Here is a 22,923-nt window from a genome sequence, read left to right as displayed (position 1 = left end):
CTTGCTTGTTCTTTAGGGTCTCAATTTGATTCTGGCTTGTCTTGGACTTTATTTGGACGTTTTAAGGTTGGTTGGTTCTTCAACAAATACAATGAAACAAACAAATTGTACATGACAGTTCTATTGACTTTCAGAATGCTTTTCACTATACAAATCTTTCAGCTCGAACTTTTTGAATTTGGGGTAAATTAAAGATTATACAGGGGCCACATGCAGTGATCCCTTGAGGTCAGATCTCACTTAAAGTCATATTTCAATGGCTATCAATAAAGCAACACTCGGGGAAAGCTGTGGATATAACTATGACCAACATTGGAAAAGTGTAATTGTGAATTATTCTTTTTTCTTTTTTTTTTTTAATATTGCCTACAGAGGTATCAGCCTGATGAACACAGTCTTCAAACTATATTTTGCTTAGTGAGAGGCTAATGTTTTATCTGGAGAGGAAACACCAAAATGACAAAGTAAAAAATCCTCAAAGTTATATTTATTAAGTGATTAGTTGCTTTTTGCTAATGACAGTAACACTTAAAGCTAAAAATATCTTCATTGTTAAACTATTTTGCTTTCCATGGGAGAATATTTCTCCTGGTCTCCTCTGGAAGGCAGCAAAGCTAAATGAGTGTAAATGACCACAAACCGCAGCAGGAGGAGAAGAAGAGGAAGCAGGAGAGAGTGAGGAAAGAAATAAATGACGAAGCTGGAGAGGAACAAGGAAGACAGCCACAAATCTCATGTAATTAAAGTCACAAGTTGTCATGCGTACTTAGCATGATAGAAGGGAAGTGGTTGTATAAGAGTGCTGCTCTGTTGCTGCCTGTGTCACTGCACCCCGCGAAACGGCCCTTTTTCCTGCCTTCCGCGCATTAAACTTTCACTATAGCGTTAGAAAAGTAAACTCTAGTGTCGTGACTGTGTTACCATGAATTTATCCTTGAAGAGTCCGTATGGGAGTCTTTCCTAGATCAATTGAGGAGACGTTATAACAGTGGACGCGGCAATAAATTGAACATGTATTAAAAGGAGTAGGAGAACACCATGGCAGACAGGAGGACTTTCAACGTTGTGATTCTGGGGTTGGGTTTTCTGTTCATTTTTACCGCCTTCACCACCTGTGGGAATGTTGAAGTAAGTCAAACATTATTACTGAGTTTCTACACATCTAAACCTGTTTTTTTTTATATTGTAAGTGTTTTTATTGCATATACTTTTCACAAAACCCTGCAGCAAACCCTGTCCTTCTAATCTAAAACACGTACAAAACTTGAAGATAACTTAATTTTACAAAGGTATTGCAGCATACGGAAATGTTGCATGTTGTTTGGATATTTTTTTTTTACAAAGAGTTAAAATAAAAACATGACATTTATGCATTTGTTTTTGGTGGTAACATCTTTTATTACAACGGCAGAGATGTCTAATAATGCGCATTACGGTGCAAAAGCTGTTTGTCATGCGCAACTCGTGTTTCTAATTTCCATCAATGGTCAGTGAAATTATCAAACCGGATGGGTGACTTAATGACAAAATCATGACCTATTTTGTCCAATCTAACCCTGTGTTTTAATGTTTTTATTTTATTTTTTAGCAAACTGTAGTGAAAAGCCTGCAGAACAACACTTTCACTGGGAGTGGGTACCACAGGTAGGCACATTCTCTTTATCGACTAATCGATTAGTGTCATTAACAACGACAGATGTGTAAAACTGAGATTCACCACAAAAAATCATGGAAAAGCACTGCTTTAAATCTTGTGTCTTGTGTAACATAGATGTCTTTATACATGTATTGTACATTTAGCATGGAAACATCATTAAAACAAATGGAATAAACACATTTTCATAAACAAGCACATTGTAAATAATAACTATCTTTGCCTCCCCCGCAGTCTTGGAATCATCTATGGAGTCTTTTCGTTCGCCAATTTACTTGCACCAACGGTTGTTGCTGTAATTGGACCAAAATGTACTATGTTTCTGAGTGGCCTACTTTACAGGTAAACATTGTTATTGTAATTACATACAGGATGTTGCAAAGATGCTGAAACATGCTGCTCATTGCTGTTCTGCATGCTTTCTGTGCAGTGGGTACATTGCTGTGTTCATCATCCCTTCAACATGGTCCTTCTACCTGACCTCCGTGCTGATCGGCATAGGAGCAGCCAGTAAGTTCCGCTACCATATAGGAAATGATGTTGAACATAATGACTGTAACTTTTTTAATGTTTGCAGCAGCATTCAGTTTATAACTTAAGATGCTGATTAGCAAACGTTAAAAGAAAATGATAGAAGTTCCGTTAAGACAAAGAGATTTGTCTATTTGTAATTATTCCATAACTTACAATGCACAATTGAAACCTGGCTTATAATGTCAAGAAAGATCAATTAATATGGGTGTTAATATCTGTCTCTTTTACTCTAATATACCAGTGTGCCTGGATTTTTGTCTTTTGGATTTAAGTTATTCATTCCATTGATGATTGTTGTTTTAATTCATCATTTTGTCTTTAAAATGCCAGAAAATAGTGAAACATTGTCATTACTACTCCACAGAGCTGAGGTGAAATCCATAGACAAACATATAAGACAAAGAAATATATCAAAAATATAAGTGAAATTGTCTTTATCTTTCAGGTTATTTGAATGCTGAAATCGCCTTGAAAGTATTTTTTTAAGAATTCAGGTTTATCATTTTTTTGGTTTGGGCACATAGGATCAGATCCCATGTAAAAATATGTAAACATCAATAGCACAACTTTGTTCCTTTTCAGCCTATTCAATCTTATTTTCTGTGTTTCAATAGTGTCTGATCATGCATACAGGGATTATCAGGCCTGGGATGGGTAAACGCGCATAAACAGTCTTTCCCAAATTAGAACCTTAAATGGGTGAGGAGCTGTTTTTGTAAATATTATGCAGCACTTTGAGCTTGCTCGCAGATATTAATGAAAATACAGAGAAAGCAGCCCTCTGCTGAGCATTTACTGGAAAAATGAAGAAAAATGATTCAGGGCTGTTTCTAATGCAGCCTCAAATCATTGCAGTGTGATGAATTTGTATCATGTCCCAGGGCTACTGTGAGGCATTACTTACCAACACAGAAAGATAATTTGTCACATCGGGTGGGCAATTAACTGACTGGTTACATTTTTCCCTCTCATGACCTCTCTCACTCTCTTTCCTAAAGTGCTGTGGACGGCTCAAGGACACTTTCTGGTGGAGAACTCTGAGGCCTCCACCATCAACAGGAACACAGGAGTGTTTTGGGCTCTCCTACAGTGCAGGTACGCAGATACTGACACAGATACACTCCAGTCTTTCACTCTATCCACTGGTACACACGATATGTTTTCAAGGGGCCCTGTTATGCTCGTTTTCATGTTCATATGTGAATGTTGTTGTGCCTCTACTGTGACATGTGTTCATGCTTTAATGTTCAACAAGGTCTTTCTTTTGTGTTAATTGGTTAGTTGGCCTGCTCTGTTGTGATTCCTCAACCTCTTACAGATGTCCCGCCCCTTAGCCTATCACGTACATTGAGTAAGAGCGGTAGCCAATAGAAGCGCGAGTGTTACATAGTGATGTCACTGGGTTAAAGAAGTAAACAAAGGACTACAATGGAAGCGTTTTAGGCAGGGGGAAGTGTGTCGAAGAGAAAATTGGGGATTTTAGCCTTTGGAGACCATTTACATGCACTAAAACCTATACAACACACTGCAGTGAAGGGAAAAACCCCAAAAGGATAATAGAGCCCCTTTAATATTTAGATAACACTACGTGAATCTCTTAAAACTTTTGACCACATCCTTTAGGGAAATAAATATTCATTTTTTTATTTGTGAATCTAAAAATCCTCTTGCTTATTTGCTTCCTAAACCAACCCACAGCAGCAAATACAATAGCTAACATTGTTATTTCTTCCATCATCATTACATACATAACACCTTGATTTCCCCCCCCCATTTTTCTTTAATGCAACTATTCTATTTGATCAAAGACAGAGTTACACTGCAGCAGCCAAAATACTGTCAGGCCTGTATTTGTAGCCCGACAGGATATTACTGTATGCCCCATTTTTAAATACATATACACAAAAAGAATCATGCAAAAAATTGGCTGATCTGTCAGTGAGTCATTTGTTTTCTGCAAAATGTAAAAACACCCAAAGCTCTTTAAACCGAGTTCTGCAACCGAGTGTTGGCCTGTTCATCGCTTGTATTCAGCCCACTGCTCTTGTACACTGGCTTGACCAACTAACATGTATTTGTTTAAATATGCAAATTGAATTAGTCTAATAATGACATTGGCTGTCACCTGCTCCAAAGCTCACAGGAGGGCCCTGCTAATCTGGCTCTGCAGTGAGGACCCCTGCCACAGTAAACTCATGAATCACTTTCTCACTGCTTGTAGAATTAACTTATTGTTATGTTATAATGAAAAACTCCTGTTATAGCTTGCGGAGGCTTTGGGAAACACTAATTGCTCATCTCCATATTTTTTGTTAAAGTGTTATGGAATTAAAAAATGCTGTAAAAAAAAAAGAAACTGCAGAAGCATACTAGAAAAGCGGAAACTGAAAAAGAGTTTCAGTTCTCCTTGTTGGCTTTTCTGTCTGTCAAGCATGCTTTCTCAAATATCAACTCAGAATATACGATATAAGCCTCTGTATCTTTTAATTAAACTGATTGTCGTAATGCAAATACTTTAATTAAAGGTCAACACGTACTCTTACACTAGAGGGTTTGATTCACAACAAATTGCACAGGGCATAACTTTCCAAATGTGTTGTTGTTGTGTAATTCTTTAGCTGTAGTCATTGTAGCAGCTGGATCTTCCAACGTATCACATGATCTTCAGCCCTAAAGGGGCCCTGTTATGCATTTTGGGGATTCCCTTTTCTGAAGTGCGTAATATAGCTTTTGGTGAATGTAAATGGTCTGCAAAGGCTGAAATCCGAAAGTTCATGCCAGAGGGAGTTTCTCTCCCACTCTCTCCCCCTGCCTGAAACACCTCCATTGGACTCCTTTGTTTACTCCATAACATAATGACGTAACACTCACGCTTCTATTGGCTAACACATTGTACATGATAAGCTAAGGGGCTGGACATCTCTAAGCGGTTGACCAATCACAACAGAGCCGGCCAGCTAACCAATCAGGGCAGACTGGGCTCTGGTTTCAGACAGAGGGTGAAAAGAGGTGCTGCAGCACAGGCAGTATGAGAAGAGCTTTTTGAACATTAAAGCATGGAGACATATCAGAGTAGAGACACTAAATACAAATATGAACCTGGAAATGAGCGTAATAGGGCCCCTTTAAAGTGCTCGAGATCAAATCAAAATCTATAATTCCATGTTGCGGAGCAAATTCTGTTTGCTGATAATGATCATGTATTACAGTTGAAAGCTTCAGAACAGCTAAACATTGACCTTGAGGTGGAATTGTTTGTCGATTTACCCAAATAGTTTGAACATGTTGTCCTGGGAGCTGTACAATAGCTGCCCTCTGCTCAGAGTACTAGGATGGGTTAAATGCAGAGGTCGTGCTGTGTGCATGTGTGACCAGGGTTTCATCCCTCAACCTGCAAAGATGCATCAAAAGGCAGAATTACAACTTGTTGTGCTACTTCTTCGACGTGTTATTTACTCATGTACATATTTGATCTTATTTACAGCATGCTGTTTGGCAATCTCTACATTTATTTTGACTGGAATGGGAAAACAGAGATATCAGGTAGGTTAGAACTTGAGTAAGTCCTGTCTGTGACTATAATAGAAATATCTAGCATGGTGATGGAAGCAAATACCAAGAGGATTATATATGGGTGTTTGTTATTGTAAATATGCTCAGAGCTTAATGTTGTTAATATATCTTGTGTGTTTTAATTAAGCGCTTTGTTTTAATCTTCCTCTCCCAGACAGCAGCAGGAAAAACATCTTCGTGTCCCTGCTGGTCACCTCGGTGCTCGGCACACTCAGCTTCCTGGTGCTGAGGAAGAGCCATCACGCAGAGGAGCTGCTCTCTGAAGAGGAAGGCCAGTCGCTGCTCTCACCTCGCACTATGTAAATGAATATCCTTTAGATAATAAGACCTTTTTCTCTCTGGTCCAAAACACTCAGAATATATAAAAATGTCAGTACCACTCGTGCAAAAGGACAAAAGGGTACAAACCTCAAGTGATGAATAATAGTCCACTGTGTTTTATACAACATGTAAAAATGACAAAGAAGTGAATTCACCTTTCTTTCAGTTGACCATGTTTAACTATAATTATACCACCTTAAAATGATATTTTTAAATAACCCGCGTTGAATTTTGCAAGGGTTTTCTACATGACTTTCAAATGCAGTTCTGCAGGAGTTTTAAATCACCCTTGTCCTTCACAGAAATGGCAGAGCGGTTTCCTGCACATCATTGCAATTTTGACAGAGCAAAGCCTAATCATCGCACTTTATACGAGTGGGGTGCAATCAGGCAGATGTGGGGCAGCAGGGACGGATACTTCCTGTTTGAGAGAGTACAGATTCTCCTGGCACAGCCCTCAAGAATATTTAAATATTTATGGCTTGAAGGTTCGACTCAAAATATGGGATGAAATAATAAGTGAAATGTGTAGCTGGAGACTTAAAGTCATGTGGAAGTTAATGGCCAAAAGAAGCCCAAATGCAAGGGTTTGTGTAGGACAATTTAGAAAAATGTGCTTTTGCAAAATTTGACATCAAGATTAGTGGATAGGAATCTAGTTAGCGCTTATTTGTAAAGAAAAACGTGTCCTATAAGCATGCTTGTGTCTGCCTTATAAGCAGTTTGCGCTCAGAAACAGTTACAGATATCATTTCTGGATGCAGGTATTTGATTATTAGCAGAGTGTGAGAGAGTGTGTGTGTGTGTGTGTGTGTGTGTGTGTGTGTGTGTGTGTGTGTGTGTGTGTGTGTGTGTGTGTGTGTGTGTGTGTGCCTCATTTCTTTTAGCACTCATTTGGATTTTACAGGATTATTTTAGATCATTATGCAATTAAAGTGTGTTTCATTTAATTCAATGTTTTAATTTAGGATTTTTTTTTGATTAATTTCAGTTTTGTCAAAGTTAAAACAATTTTTTTGTTTTTTAGGTATAAGCAAAGAGCCAACTCTGCAGTGGAGGATGCCAAATTGGAAATCAGTAGGTTATATTATTTATATAAACTAGTGTTTATTTGGATACAGAACAAACTAAATGTAGTAAAAAGTCCCAAATATTCATAATGCTCATTCCATATGTGTTGTGTTGGATTAGTGATCAATTGTAGTGTCAACCTTATTTTTCCGCTTGAGGAAAAGGGGCCCTATTATGGAAATGTTCACGTTTATATTTGTATTTTGTGCCTCTGCTATGAAATGTTTACATGCTTTCATTTATAAAAAGTGCTTTATTTTTGGGGATTTTAGCCTTTGCAGACCATGTACATGCACACAAACCTATAGAACACACTACAGGAAAAGGGAAAGCCAACAAAGCATAATAGGGCCTCTTTAAGTCTTCATCACCTGGGAACCTTGAATGTCCATAAAGAATAGTGTTGAGATATTGTATTTCAACATAGTATGTCATGGCTAAACATCCAAAGGAAGAGATATTGCAATTATTCCATATATTCCAACATTTCACAGAAGAAGGCCCTCAACAGCTAACAGAAATACTTGTTATTTTCCGTCTCTCACCCACTGCAGGCAGCCTCTAGCTTTACACACTTCACCACTCATGTTCTGAAGCTAGCAGGCACTTTGGTTTTCCTTTCAAGTGAAAACTTCTTTCGTCAAGGATAAAAATCTTCTAGCATTACAAGAGTGTACACACAAACTGCCTTGTTTCAGATTCTATCTCTGTTTGTCAACTTTAAACTGCGCAGCACTGGCTCCCGCCTTCAGTGCAGCCTCAAGTTGTTTGGATGATCAGATTGCTCTTTGTCCTGCCTGTATCTTGTGTGCGTGTAGACTTGTGAACATCTGCCTCACAGGTATCAGGCTTATCCAAGATGCACACTGATTCATGTCAAGCGAGGGCATCCGGGCCTGTATATAAATAAAAACAAACCCAGTGGGATTTCTTCCTTCTAAAAAATCTGGATTTACCTAACAGCCGGTTGAAATTCTCCCTTGGGTGTTTTTCAACTTGCATTAAGATGCAGCTTTTTGGCCTATTGAGAGGAGTATTTCCTTTTATCTGTGTTAAACGCACATTCTCAGAGGGTAATGGGACCTTACCGTCTGCATTTCCTCTCAATCCACGTATAAAAAAGGTATATCATATGTTATTAGCAATTCAAATCAGTGTATTGTGTCTCTCCCTGCTCAGGAACCATGCTGCAACTTCTGAAGACTAAAACTATTCTGCTCCTGAGTCCCTGCATGGCATACAGCGGTAAGCCTCGTGATAAATGCGCTAAGTATTAGCATTAAGTATCAAACCTCCAGTGAAGGCTCGCGGCTACAGCGTGTGTTTCTTCTTCTGCAGGCCTGGAGCTATCATTCTACAGCGGGGTGTATGGGACGTGTATCGGAGCAACTGCACAATTTGGGGAATCCGCAAAAGGCTTGATTGGGATCTCTGGGATTGTGGTAGGCATTGGAGAAATTGTGGGTAAGTTAACATTACCGCAGCTCTTTCAGTGATTCAAAAAGTCTCTCACAGTGTCTTGAATTCATTCATGTGTTCCCTCTCGTCAGGTGGAGGCTTGTTTGGATTGTTGTGTAAGAACAATCGCTTCAGACGGACCTCTGTGGTGTTTCTGGGATTGCTCGTCCATTTTGTTGCCTTCTATTTGATCTTCCTCAACATCCCAGATGACGCCCCTGTCGTCTTTTATACCAGCTCTCAAAGTAAACCATATTTAGCTCCAAGGTAAGTGACTCCCCCAACAGTTTTGGATTGTTTGAAGTGGGGTTTTATGAGGTACTTATCCATAGTCAGTGTATTACCTAGAGTAGAACATTGGAAAAAAGCACAAACAAGTATTAACAAGGAAGCAAAGCAATGTGCTGCTGTGGAAGGGGAGAAGAAGTCAAATGTATTTTAGCCACCTAAGAGACAACCATTTCAGATTACTTTATGCTATATTTAATATATTTTCACTGCTTTACCATGTTATGCAGTCCTTTCTGACAGAAAACTTAAGCAGTTATCAAAACTACCAGACTCTTAGAAAAGAACAGTCATTTTACCTCACAATACACAGAAGTTGCTGATCTAAGATTTGCATTGACATTACTACACTGTAGCTATGCACACATGACATACAAGCTTTGCCTCTTGAATCTAGCAAGGCTTCAATAGGTCAGTTCCTCTGTTTTATTATGCAACTTTTACATTTGAACTAACCAAGGTCACATAGCTGGTGCTCTTTTATTTGATTAGCTACCTGTAGCTAATACACTGACTATGAATACATACCCTTTTTAAGCTCTCTTCAAACAATCCCTAACTAACCCTTTAACAATAAAGAAGAATGAACACCAGGAAGGCCAGTTACAATCCTCTTTAGCAATCTTTAATAAGAACTATGTTTCTCTCTCAGCGTGTCCATCGCCCTGCTGTGCAGCTTCCTGCTCGGACTCGGGGACAGTTGTTTCAACACGCAGCTCTACAGCATATTAGGCTGTGTTTATGCTGAGCAGAGCGCGCCTGCTTTTGCCATCTTCAAATTCATCCAGGTAATCCCGAGTCGCCAATTCCCAGGATTTGTTAGCAGAGCTGAGCAAAGCTAGGTTAAAGTGTTGTTTTGTCAAGTATGAAATACATTCGCCTGGAGTCCCATTAAAAAAGGGAAAGAACAAGACCTTTCACACACCTCCTAATCCTCCCTTTGTCTTTGCTGCGAAATTGGTCTCTAACAAGAAATAAACCATATGAATTGAATGTGAAATTAACTCCAATTAAAATGCAGTTTTGTGCTCTTAGCGCATACATATCTGCTCTGTAAACCGCCATTTTCTAAAAAAAACACAGATCCCAAAAGGGTGGAATTAAAATGGTAATTTCTTGCTTTTATGATGGCCCACCGTAGTTTCGCATTTATTCGACTACTGATCAAATACCTTGTTTTGATACAGCCAATCAGATCTTGAATAAAGTAGTGTGTTTTTATTTTAATACTTTGGTAAAATAAACTAATACATACACATCATATCAACACATTGACATTATTTTTGACTTAAAAAGTGATTTGCACTTTAAAAATATTTTATAAATATAAAAACAGCAGGAAATTAGATATAATTACAAATACTGATGGCATTGGCAAAAGGTCTATCTTCTATTAGTTAATTTGATTGCATTTAAAGAGGCCCTATAGTGCTTTTTGGGGTTTTCCCTTTCCTCTAGTCTGTAGTGTGTTATGTAGGGTTTTGTGCATGTAGATAGTCTGCAAAGGCGAAAATCACATAGTTCCCTTCAGAGGGAGTTTCTCTCCTGCCTGAAACACTTTCATTAGACTCCTTTGTCTACTTCAGTAACAATAATCATGACATCACTACGTAACACTCGCTCTTCTATTGGCTAGCGATGATATGCTAAGGGGTGGGACATTTCAAAGTGGTTGACCAATCACAACAGAGCCGGCCAGCTAACCAATCAGAGCAGACTGGGCTCTGGTTTCAGACAGAGGGTGAACCTGAAATGAGCATAATAGGGCCCCTTTAACAATGAATGTTCAGTTATATAACTGGTACAATGAACAAACTTAGCAAAACCATGGTTTTTGTCGGCTGAACTGAAGCATCCTATATCTTTGATCCTCTCTCAGTCTGTTTTTGCAGCCGTGGCGTTCTTCTACAGCGGGTACATCCTGCTGAAGTGGCAGCTCCTGCTGATGGTCATCCTGGGCTTCACCGGGACCCTCTGCTTCTTCGTGGTGGAGTGGGTGCAGAACCTGTCTGTAGACCTGCCGGAATATTAGACGGAAGACATTTCTGCATCAGCAATGATTTTTTAATATGTGTTAGTGGGAAGAACTACAGCCATCAGAGGAACAATCCATCGTGTTTTATTCCATCAGGAGTCATTTGACAATCGTTTATTATCAGCACAATATATTTCATAAACCTTGGGATAACATTAAAGTAGTTTGAGTTGTTGCAACGTGTGACACTGAGTTGCCTTTAGAACATTTGAATCGTGGACCTTTGCTCTCTGTTCTATAAATCGCAACACTAAACAATCTCATCGTTAATGATTACCTTATTTTCCTCCTGCACTGTTGATCTTATCGAATCATTACAAACATAACCACTTACCTTCTTTTGTACTTAGTTAGAGTTGCTTCTGGCTCAGGTTTGTTATTGAAGTCAGAGTTATATGGTTAAAAAATATTTTTTACTTTAAAAGCTGTTAGTTTGTCAGAATGATGTAAGAAAATGGAAGAGAGAAAGTCATGTAAAACTGTTCCTGTCATGTTTAAGAGAAATGTAAACTAATGCCTGACAATCCTTGTTCTTAACTCTTTGTTTGTACATTTTGCATTTTTTCAATGTTTTTTCCCGATCTTGATAAATAAAGTTGTATTCATTTTTGGAGATTTCATCCAAAATGAAAAGGAACAACTGTTAGTATTTTTCTTATACAAACTGTAATAACTCAGATAGTGTCTAGGCCACCAAAAACAACATAAAAGATTCAATGCATAGACACATATTATTTTAGAGGAATATTCACTCATAATTATTGATTACATTGTTTATAACCCATAAATCAGCCTGTGTTTCAGATCTACATTTATAGGGATGTTTTACTCACCACAACATAACCATTGTACATCCAGTTCATTCTCCCACAAAACGAGATAAATCTACCGCTATTTATCCTGATTTGCCAGATTTATTTGAAAATCAATGAGCCCATTAATCAAAAGAGCGGGGGCAGAGGGTGTCGGTGGAAGCGAAAGGGGTATAAGACCCCAAGGCCCCAAATTACTTCACTGGTAATTGAGTATTGATTACATTTTAATGTGAGTAATCAGTTTTGTGTGATCCTAACTCAATTGTGCCACGTACTTGACGACAACAAAGCACTGATGGGCTAAATGAAGTTTACAGCATTTACTTACAGAATTAAACTCTGCAGGGTTCATATTATTGGTTTAGCCTCGTAAGGAAAGTAACTACGTTCGGATAAGTCTATTACCTGAACCCAGGCAATGTTTAATGCACCAGCTCTTAGATATTACCCTCGCAATGGAGGTTTTTCAGGTTGCGTTGTTTGTTAGCTGGATTACGGAAACGCTACTGACCGGATTTTTATAAAACATGGTGGAAGGGTGTAGCACAGGTGTAGCATGGGGTAAGGGAGAAGCCATTACATTTTAAGAGCGGATTGGAAATACAGGCGGATACTGGCATTATTTTACACTTACTGAAAAAGCAGGGTGTGCCACAATGTTTCTCAAAATTCAAAGTTCAAAAGTAATAAATTTAAAACGTTGAACGTTTTATCTGGTGTTCTATGGAAGCTTTCAAGATAAGATATTGACTATCAGTTCATTTACTTTTTTCAATTTTGAGGTAGCCTACTTGAACTGAGATTTGACACTACCTGCTGATTTATACTTCTACTCCCCTACATCTCAAGAGGAAAATATTATACTTTAATTTACAATAAAAAATATGTATCATCATTTTTAATAGGTTAGATTAAAGATCGATAACATAAAACGTTATTGATCCCTTGTTGAAATTCACAAGCTACCCAGCAGTAGGCCTATAGATAATTAAAAAAAAGCTGCACCTTTACCAGAATCAACTTTGACGTGATGAACACATTGGTGCAATCACAATTTTTATCATAAGTATAAATAAATAAATAAATATATTGTTCTGAAATGGAACTTGAGTACATTTTGATGCTAATGTTTTCATACATTTCATGTGTATTTATTCAATTTGGTTTAAGTAATTGTCCTTCAGTAAAAGGTCTAAATACTTCATCCACCTCTGGTTACTATTCATAATTGAAATGCATGAACGAGCCCATATTTACAAGCACTTAGAGAAAACAGTGATTCCAAATTTCAGTCACCCGTCAAAGAGAGACAATTTAAACCCATTTTATTTTACATTTGCAGCAAATTATGCATGTTTGTTTAAGCCACATTACCGTTTTAGACTGCACTTTGTTCAAAGTCAAAATGTCACACTCATTGAAAAAAATGAATTGTATTTTAAATCTATTTATTTGGGCTGAAAAATCGTACGAAACTCTTCACCTTCTCCTCAGATGTTTGTCTGCCGTGCGCAGACTGTGAATTGGGTTGAAAGGCAGATCAAATGTGTACATCAGTGCTGATCTACTTAATGTTGTCACTTCTGTCATACTGCTTGACTCTAATTAGAGGGTTTGATTGAAACAAACCGACGGCATAATGACGGGTTTGTCAGAGGTCTGAAAAGTGAAACAAAGTGTTGCCGTCTTTGTAATCAGGTGTTGCGTTTGTGAGACAGGAGTTGTACTGTCAGGCTGCTTAACCAATGAGACAAGTTTTAATTTCAAAGCCTGTCTTTTCCCAGGGGATTAATTCATTTCATTTATTAATTTAATCTGCGACCTGCCTAATTGCCTCTGGCTGTCAGTTAACCACAGAGCCATGTTTATCACCATCTTTGTACCTGTAGCTCGCTCGGTTAGTACATTTGAATACTTGCCTCATTTCCATGAATTATGGAAATCATACATCTGAGAATAGTTGTAGGGATAAGGTTGAGAACACAATTAAATATGCCAATTTGAAAAGAGAAACATACCCTATCAAATGAGATGACTAACACTGCTCTGTAATTATATGCAGGTTGAAATGAGCACAAACAGTTTTAACTGCTCATTTGTTTTTTTTCCCTCCTGCTTCCAGCTTTCCACACAATGGATGTGTTTGCAATCATCAGCGGCACAATTAATCTAATTGTGTGTTTATTGTTCGTGGATCAAAGGTCAGTGCCGGTCCGAAGATTTATCAGAATTAGCCTTGCATTATTTAAAAACTCCCAAATTGGTTTGCCTCCACAGAAACAGAAAACAACTGAAATTGTACAAAAAGTATACTTTTGTATTAAAGATTTGTGCAGTCATGACCACCAGAAGCTAACAGAGAAGCTGAGCTCTAAGGAGCGGACGTAGTGCCAGTGCTGGACGGGGATGAACAGCACGTCTCCGGGCTGTAACACACATTCCAGATAAGGAGCCTTGGCAAACTCCGGGAAGCGCTCTGTGTCCGGGTTCTCCACATCCACCTGCATGGGAGGAAGTGCTGCATACATTAACTGGCTCCAACATGTATTTCTTATCTATATATGGACTGTCAATCCCACCTGACTGGTGTTGTGGAGGAGCTGGGATTGATGAGGGTACAGCTTGTCCGTGTCCTCCGGGGAATAGAGGCGAATGTATTTGCTTCCCACCACCTGATACAGGGGAAACCCGTGGTTTAAACAAAGCGCGGTCACGTGACACATCTTTAACTGGATTCATACTCGCCCTGAAAGTCCTGAGGCGGCAGAGAAAATACATTCTTTGTTTTGTCCCTTTATGTTTGAAAAAGGACAAAACAAAGAATTGATTCTCTCCGCCGCCTTAGGTCTTTCGGGGAGTGTAGACAAATTCTTCTTTGTTTTTTTACATCTGTGGTTTTGACTGTTCTACAGTATTGCAATACTACATGGTACAAGTGTTTGTCTACCGCTTTCAAATCAAAAAAGCTCCACACGTTAGATAAATGCTCAAAGAATGTTGGTCACCCCTGTGAGAAACTCATGAATCAGCCTACCATAACATCATAGTGAGGCTTTCCAACAACATGCTCTCTGACCACAACGATGTCCTGAACAGCGAATATTCATTTTTACCATCAAATCACAGAAACAGGGTCCCAAGACTTAATAAAGTTAGACTGAAGCAATCCTTTGTGCACCATTCAATCCTCAAATTCGGAGTTCAATCCGAGTTTAAATGTATGATAGAGGGTCTTGAGCGTGTTTCTCTTCAGTGATCGTGATGTTATGTTACATGTTGTTTTCCTTGCATCGTGTTTCTTAATATTTCTCCTTTTGGAGCTGCTGTGATGCAAGTAACATCTCAGACTTGAAAATGAATAATTATCACATCGTATAAAACATTGTGTGTTGGTCACCTGAGCCAGGAAGTTCTGCTGAGGGTCTTGGTGCAGAGGGGACACGGTCCCCCCGGGGCCGAACCAGGCGTTTACAGTGATGTCCTCCTCGTCTCCTTCACCAAGGCAGCAGTAATCAGGAGGACGGATGTCTGCCTTCAGCTCTGGAATCTAATGCAACGTTAAAAAAAAGAATCACATAGGGAGGGCTTTAATTCACACTGACAGAATTATACCATGTTGTTTTTAACCACAACATTTGCCAGTGTCTCATCAGAAATATTTTTCTATTCCTCCCTGCTGGCGACAGCTGTGGCCGCAGGCGTTTTGTGTTTGGCTCGTCTGTGTACTTCCTGTGAACCTTATATCTCAGAAATGCCTGGAGGGAATCTCTTCAAAATGTGTCACAAACTGTCAACATTTCAAATCAAGAATAAACGTATTAGATTGTGTCGGACAAAGCTCGCTGTGACCCGTCAAAACTAAATAATTCACACTAATTAGGACAATTTCACACATATTGCATAATAATAGAAATGATTCTATGTTAAATATATATTTATTTTTATTATATACATTATTTAAAATTAAATTAACACATTTAAAAATGTATTTTATAATATTTCTTATTGTGAGATATTGTAGTATATTGTAATATTTTTAAATATCATTTTTCATTTCCTTTTCTTATATTTTATTATGTTTCCGTACATTTCTATTTGAAATGGGAGCAACTGTATCCTTGATTCAACATTCATTAATTCATGTTAATTATCCAAAGGAGAACATCGAATGTCTCCTTTTCCGATTATAATGCAACATTTTAAGTCAGTTCCTTGATACAAATAATAGACATATAATTAGCTGATTAACAAGTTATCACTTAATAATAGGGGTTTCATGTCAAATAAATCATGAAACATCACCAAATTCACAGCTATGAACTTGACATGATGCCCTCTCTGTAAAGGTCAATTCAGACAATGTATTGAAAATTAGGACTAAAAGGTCAATAGTCTTTAAAGCAATGTGGTTTGAGGATGACAGTTGGAAATAAGGAGAATTCAATTGTTCATTGTGACAGAAAATAAAAGCTGAATAATCAATAGGTAATCAAAATAAATGGATCATTATTTCCATAACCATGTAGTCCGGAAGAAAGAAAACATACCTGATCAAAAAGCTGGTGTTGAGCGAGATAACCTGATCCTTTCACTCCATCCTGGGCCATTTCAGAACAACAGAGCAAATCAAAAACAAGTTAGAAAATAGTTTTGATCATGTTAACAATGCAGCACAAGTTAATGATGGACTTACTTTATTTAAAATGTATCGATCGATAAATTCATTGACGGTGAGCAGAGTCTGGGACCACCCCTCGTCCGTGTACCTGGACCCCACCTCGACAGGAACCGTCCGACAGCCGGCCACTGACCTCAGGTATTCTATGCTTTGCGGAATGAAGAAAAACAAACATTACTGAAATAAAAACGGCATAACTCCTCAAGTCTGGTCATTCAGGGTTCTAGCACAGCTCAATATGTTGTGGGAGCACTTCAGGATGTCCCCCCCCCCCCCACCGTCAGAGTGAGAGTCAGGCGCCGTATGTCAGGTGTCAGCGAGAGCAGTCAGCTGTCAGGAGGCGGCAGGGAGAGGGAGGACAGTGAGGGATCATCTTCAAACGCAGAGGCAGTTATATCGGCCTCCGGTGGCAGACATTAGAGTCAGGAATCGGGGGTGTTTTGACAAGTACACCAACATAAATTCACTTTGTGTTATTTCCACATTTTAAGGCAATTAAGACGAAAACGTAACGGAAGTGTCTGCTAACAAACTGATGTGAATTGTTTGTAACACGCCAGAGCTGCTTCAGTGAGTCGTGCAGGTTTCCCCTCTAGATGAGTGCACTCAGCTGGCGTCACAAGTGTAAATCACTCTGATTACATGACTACACTGAGCCTGAGGAGGGCTGTAGTGTTTAACAATGCTGGAGGACTACTGATGTATATTCTTATAGCAATACCGTGTGTTGTTTTCTAAATTCAAATTGACTATAAAAGACTTTGGGTACGGTGGCCAACCCGTGCACATTCACTAATCATGCAATACTATGTTAAAATAGGCCAATCATTTCATTTCAGGTAATTTTGGATTATTTTAACAATGTGAACGCATGATTCCTTCTGATATTATTGCAGATCTGCTTTAAGCTAGCTAGCTCACGTAGCTAACCTAGTCATTTCAAATATACTGACAAAACACTTACAAAATACACAAACAGTGGCCAACTTTCGCAGTCTCGCAGACCCCACGCAGCAAGCAGGAAATGACACCAGCAACCCAGCTTACACCCAGACCCCACGCAGCAAGCAGGAAATGACACCAGCAACCCAGCTTACACCCAGACCCCACGCAGCAAGCAGGAAATGACACCAGTAACCCAGCTCACGCCCAGACCCCACGCAGCATTCTCATCTGTTTGTCATTACTGGTGTCATTTTCTGGATGCTAACGCCATTGTAACACATAATCACTGATGTTCCGCTGTAACGCTGTTGGACTCATCAAGCCAGAGTGGGCGAGCTGACCAATCAGAGCACAGTGGGCTCGTAGGGAGGGGCAGGAGCTCCAACAAGCCCTTTAGGACAGAGTGAATACACACACTATACAGGGATGCTGTACCAATGTGAGTTTGGAAAATTGCACAATATAAATCTATTTTAGTAGACCTCAATAATGTAATTATGATCAGTAGAAATGTCATGTCACGGGACCTTTAATGATACTAATACTGATTAAAAAAAATGTATGGCAGGGAAAACGACTGATATAGTGATTTGATCTGGACAAAGAAAAATTGCCTGTTTTAGTACAAATAGAACAACAGATTCAAAACAACAAACAACAAACCTCCAGGGGTGCTGGTTGAGGGCGGGCCAGTGCTCGATGGTCCCCTCTAAGATGAGCGGTTTGAGGGGGAGCAGGTAGTTTGTGTTGAAGCTCTCCAGTGAAGGACGCTTCACCCTGGGAATGGCCACCTCCTCTCTGATCACAGGAACATGCTCCATCTTTATTCTCTGTTGATGACGCCAACACAACAAGGGGGTTTGTCAAGTATTCAAATTGATTCTAAAAACGAGCGCTGTAAGAGGCAAATAACAAGAAAAACAATGTGTCGGTAAACAGGCTGGGATAGACGGAAAAAATTAAATATAATCATATTTTGAGTTCTGAAATGGCAATGATGTTGTAGGATTTACTAATTGTGCTTTAACAACTAATGTACAAATGAGATTTTGATTTATAATCATCAGTAATGTGGATCAAATGACTAAACAGATAAAGGCAGCTAATAGAACAACTCAACAAGTAATTATGTATTTATTATCTGATATATCATTCCAATAACTTGTATAGACTCGTATTGCACTATTCCACTTTTTTTTCTCTCACTTTTTTTTTAAAGAAAAAACATTTTTCTTTTTGTATTACTTTTAATATAGTATATTTTAATATTGGTTAATATTGTCTGCTTATCTGTATGAATGTGTTGCATTGTTGGAGAAGCCTGTGACCTAAGATTTTCAACGAGATAATTACTCTGTAGCTATGTTAGTTTACCTTGAACTCAGTTCTGAATCAAATAGATCACTTTATTGTACAAGTTAAATACTCTTATGCCATATTTAAATATCCTAAATCTAAAATGTCTCTCAAAAAATATCAATATAGTTTTTGCACATTATGCAGCCCTATTCTGTTGACATATTTCCCTATAAAATAACTTTATGGATTATAAGATTAAGAGATGAGTCAATCTCCAGCCATTTTATGAACCATTAGAGCCGAAACCGGGATTGATGATGATGAGCAATATTAAAGGTTGTGGACTGTTGGTAGTGCATACAAACCGATATGAAGTTATCTCTATCGGTTTATGGAGACTGTCATGGCAATTTCTTACTTCTTTCTGGCATTAAGTTGATCAATTGATTGATCAAAAGGGTATTGAAGATCAAAAGACATTACAAATAGTTGTTATTTGCAGCCTTAAGCTCCACTACAGGCAGACATGGAAAGTTTAGTTTTGAGAAAAATCCTCCAAACCCTACTCTTAGCTTTCCATCTCAATCTTAAGGAATCTAAACAAAGGGATCTGACATTTGAGTGTTTGTTGCACTTTATCTTCAGTGACATTTGACAGAGTGCCTCAAGATGAAGGGCGACAAAGAAAATAAACACTTCTCACAAACTTTAGAGAAGCTTATTTTGAAATGTCCTCCAAGGTTACCAATTGTTGTAAACATTGAATAACCACTACTTTAGTCTGTTGCTAAATTGGTGACATTCAGTGGTCACTTAAATAGAACAAGTTGTGCACATCTTATTTTATGATAATGACTGATAATCTGCTACCTTTTATTCTTGTACATTTAATAGTAAATGTGCTTTGGCAATTACTTAAAGCCTTAAGAGTTCAAGACTTTTGATGGTGCTAATGAGGTAAATTATTACTTATGATAAAATCAAAAGGGACAAAAGATCACCGACCTTTAGCTGCGGGTGTTCACTATCTTCTTCTTTAGTAGACTTCCTGACTTCACCTTGCAGAATCCGCACAATAACCTGAAGTATATCCTCCATGATGGCTGCCCCCATGAGTAAACCCATGTCACAAGTCCTCAGAGCCTCCAGGACATCCTCTGCTGACGGATCTCCGCAGCACAGAGCGGCCACTTTGAAGAGGCAGCCATACGAATAAACGCGCCTCCATTCTTTGTCCACATGGCGCCATGTTCCAGTATTGAGTTTCTCCCATGAAAAATCCAAAAGGATCTTGGCAGTGAGCATTCGGCTGGCGCTGGTGGTGTCGCTGTACAGCTGACATCTGGACCTTCTCAGCATCTCCACCACACTCGACTCCACTACGGCCCCAAAAGGCAGTGGAAACTTTTCCTCATCTTTAGGAAGGACAGCAGAGATCTTTGTCCACAGCGTGTGCATTAATGAGACGTCTTTACTCATGCTGTGGAACAGACAGTGAAAGAAAGTTAGGACAGCCCTTGTTCGGACTGAATCCCTAATGATGATGCACAGGCACATTGACATGTGGACTGTTTGGTGATTCAACAACTCTGAAGCAAAGGTTGTATTTTAATTATTGTCCTGTGCTAAGATGTCATGGGTCCACCCTTAGCTAAAAACTGTCCACCATGTTTACACAAAAACAGGACACTTGCTTGTGTATACTATACACCTCATATTCAAGTTGGAAATCACAAAATACAGCTGAGGGCCTCCAGAGCCAAAATTGCAATGTGTACAGTCAGTGTTGACCCTCTGTCACATGGTATCTGTGCCCGCCACCTCTGCCTCCATGTGACTCAAACTGTTGTTTTGGATGATCCTTTGAGACTGGAGATGACGCCAAAGTACGAAGCATCCTGATTCCTTTGAGTCAAAAACACACCCTTGTGAACAGAACACAACTAATTTAATTTGCCACATGCATGAAGTGTGTCAGGAGAGGTTTGACCGTGCAGTTCCCTCCACCAGGACACATATCATTCTGGTTTCTCAGAAACATTAGTATGCAACCTCTGACTTTACACACATTTGAGCAAAAACAACAAAACAAGCAGAAATAAACTATTTTTAGATAGGATGTTTGGGGGAATTATGGCCCTACTGTCATACATTAGGCTATTATGGAGTCATTAAGGAGGATGGGCAGAGTAAAGCTTCACCGAAAGTGTACCTCAAATTACTAGTGGGAGAAGGATAATGATTGTATCTAAAAAGCCTCAGAAATGGGTCTCTAGTGTCATTTTTAGAAAACCGAGTATCCTCTTTATGCTCATGTTGACTCCAAAATGTAACCCAAAAAAAGAAAGAGTCCCAATGAGTCCTGATGTCAGCTTTATTGCTGCAAGGCTGCACCATTAGTGCAATTTTAATTTAAAGATATATTTAAACCCTCAAATGCAAGTTAAATGTGAGAGCTGGACATACAAGGATGTGGTTTAATATATTCAGTTGTTATTGGAGTGCTAAGACAGTACACACATTACATTAAATCCACAAAATGTAAGCATAACAAACAATGATTTTCAATCTTTGTAACGATATATTAATAGATTCATACTCAAAAGTAGTCGGAGTTGATGACAACCAAAGCTATAGTGTATAAGATCATATTAATAACAATTTGAATATGGCATGAAGAGAAAGCTGCACTAAAAATCAAGTCGGTTAACGTTGAATAAAGTAACACGTGTAAACCAACGTTATATTAAATTCATTTTTAAAAAGTGCTGGCTGTAGCCGAATTCAACACTTTAAATTGTATATTTACCCGTTTTCACAACATTTATACCGTGTATCCAATTTATTATATATTTTAAATAATAGACCGCTTCAACGCTGCTTCTGGAGTGGGACGACAAAAACACACCGGAAGGAAACTCGGATAGCGGGGAATATTGGTTCCGCGTTATGTTCAAGTGCTTAAAACTGATTAAAGGGTTTCTGAAAATGTTACAAATATTCGAGCTCACTTTCGTTGCAATTGAAGCAATTGATTTTTTTCAAACGTATTTTTATAGTTGCTCTGCATTGACCCTGTGCCCCAGTAGAGGGTAGTAACCCCTGCACACAGGAGACGTCTGTGAAACGCAGTGACAGACACTGATTCAACTACTGTGTGTATCATAGAGTTGTGTACACTGTATAATCACCTGCTCATTTATTTTGCAAGTATAATGTTGCATACACTATCCTACATTGTCACCTTTGTCCACAACCTCAGCCTTGAAGATAAGCATCTGTCTTTTTTTTAAAGTGTTGCTATGGAAACCTTAAAATGCCATGGTTTAAAGAGCAACTTCCAGGTTATAGACACCTGTGAATAAATGTATAGGAAAATGATGAATACACTAGATTTTCAAAAAATATACAGAGATATACACTACAGTGACATCTGGCGTCGTTTTTGTAAGACATTTTCCCTTCCGCATAAAAAAGCCTCGGCTCGTGACCTCCCGCGTGTGACGTACCATGGGGGAAACAAGGGGGAGAGCGGCCGGTGTAACGTATTAATAAACATGGATCCCAATGCTAGTTTCGACACAGAAGACACAGAAGAAGTTGAACATGAATATTCAAATGCATATGATGGACCACAACCTTATAATTAAGAGCCTGCTAGGCGTCAAAGAGACCAGGAGCAGCCAAGGATTAGAAGAAATAACGGCCATTGGAGAGAAATTGAGCTGTGGTGTGAGGAGAACCAGTGGAGAACTAGGCAGCTATCTTGGTGAGTGACCGGCGTTAGCTACAGAATGTTAGCTAACGTCACATCACAACATTGTGAAGTTAGCTATCATATATCAGGCTATAACTAAAGTAGCATTGATAATATAGTAACGTTACTGGCAGGACTGTTGATACTGATCCATAACAGAAACTAATGCGCAAGTATCAGCCGTATCTCGCGTTACCTAATGCAACTCCACACTACGGTGCTGTGTACCGGAGGAGAGACGCGAGATACGGCTGATACTTGACGATCTGGCGGAGAAAGGTTGTGGAGCCTCCGTTGATATGCCGTTGTAAATGGCTTGATGGAAAGCAGGTGTATAGTCAGGGAGGGTGCACAGCTGATTGCAGCAGGTGAGTGGAGGTTGAGCCGGGAGCCAGGAGTGACAGCCACCACGCACACACAAACAACACAGACAGGGGGAAACAAACAAACACAAAGGAGACGACTGGAGCAGTAGCCACCACACGCGTTACCTAA

At 39.0% G+C, this 22,923-nt stretch overlaps 2 protein-coding genes across 3 annotated transcripts; one reads left to right on the top strand and one right to left on the bottom strand.

Annotated features, from left to right (window-relative positions):
• Positions 1 to 652: 652 nt before the first annotated feature.
• LOC104966028 (UNC93-like protein MFSD11) lies at positions 653 to 11,586 on the top strand. 2 transcript variants are annotated; one of them, XM_010795128.1, is made up of 13 exons: positions 653 to 1,128; positions 1,589 to 1,644; positions 1,889 to 1,996; positions 2,085 to 2,164; positions 3,187 to 3,283; positions 5,673 to 5,731; positions 5,916 to 6,060; positions 7,110 to 7,159; positions 8,333 to 8,398; positions 8,492 to 8,617; positions 8,704 to 8,878; positions 9,552 to 9,687; positions 10,779 to 11,586. In XM_010795128.1, exons 1-13 carry the CDS (start codon positions 1,039 to 1,041, stop codon positions 10,929 to 10,931), a joined length of 1,341 nt encoding a protein of 446 aa, XP_010793430.1. In that variant the 5' UTR covers positions 653 to 1,038; the 3' UTR covers positions 10,932 to 11,586. The 2 variants fall into 2 exon arrangements, with proteins under 2 accessions (XP_010793430.1, XP_010793431.1); XM_010795129.1 differs by having other exon boundaries at positions 10,792 to 10,920.
• kdm8 (lysine (K)-specific demethylase 8) lies at positions 11,281 to 21,568 on the bottom strand. The gene is made up of 8 exons (XM_010795130.1): positions 21,481 to 21,568; positions 19,677 to 20,151; positions 18,036 to 18,202; positions 16,443 to 16,575; positions 16,297 to 16,347; positions 15,147 to 15,296; positions 14,329 to 14,421; positions 11,281 to 14,250 (listed from the first exon to the last, which is right to left on the bottom strand). The coding sequence occupies exons 2-8, from the start codon at positions 20,148 to 20,150 to the stop codon at positions 14,086 to 14,088; spliced, it is 1,233 nt and encodes a 410-aa protein (XP_010793432.1). The 5' UTR covers position 20,151; positions 21,481 to 21,568; the 3' UTR covers positions 11,281 to 14,085.
• Positions 21,569 to 22,923: the final 1,355 nt, after the last annotated feature.

This window comes from Notothenia coriiceps, unplaced genomic scaffold (genome assembly GCF_000735185.1).
Source record: "Notothenia coriiceps isolate Sejong01 unplaced genomic scaffold, NC01 NC01_scaffold00037246, whole genome shotgun sequence".
Taxonomy (NCBI): domain Eukaryota; kingdom Metazoa; phylum Chordata; class Actinopteri; order Perciformes; family Nototheniidae; genus Notothenia; species Notothenia coriiceps.
This window is presented reverse-complemented; position numbering and strand designations above follow the sequence as displayed.

Bases quoted from the DNA above. Each gene is read 5' to 3' on its own strand.
- LOC104966028 (XM_010795128.1), top strand. From the start codon at position 1,039: ATGGCAGACAGGAGGACTTTCAACGTTGTGATTCTGGGGTTGGGTTTT. The intron at 1,129-1,588 runs GTAAGTCAAACA...TTTATTTTTTAG, and splicing joins CCACCTGTGGGAATGTTGAA to CAAACTGTAGTGAAAAGCCT. The intron at 1,997-2,084 runs GTAAACATTGTT...CTTTCTGTGCAG, and splicing joins CTGAGTGGCCTACTTTACAG to TGGGTACATTGCTGTGTTCA.
- kdm8 (XM_010795130.1), bottom strand. From the start codon at position 20,150: ATGAGTAAAGACGTCTCATTAATGCACACGCTGTGGACAAAGATCTCT. The intron at 16,576-18,035 runs GTTTGTTGTTTG...CATTCCGCAAAG, and splicing joins CTCAACCAGCACCCCTGGAG to CATAGAATACCTGAGGTCAG. The intron at 14,251-14,328 runs GTGGGATTGACA...CCTCCCATGCAG, and splicing joins TCCTCCACAACACCAGTCAG to GTGGATGTGGAGAACCCGGA.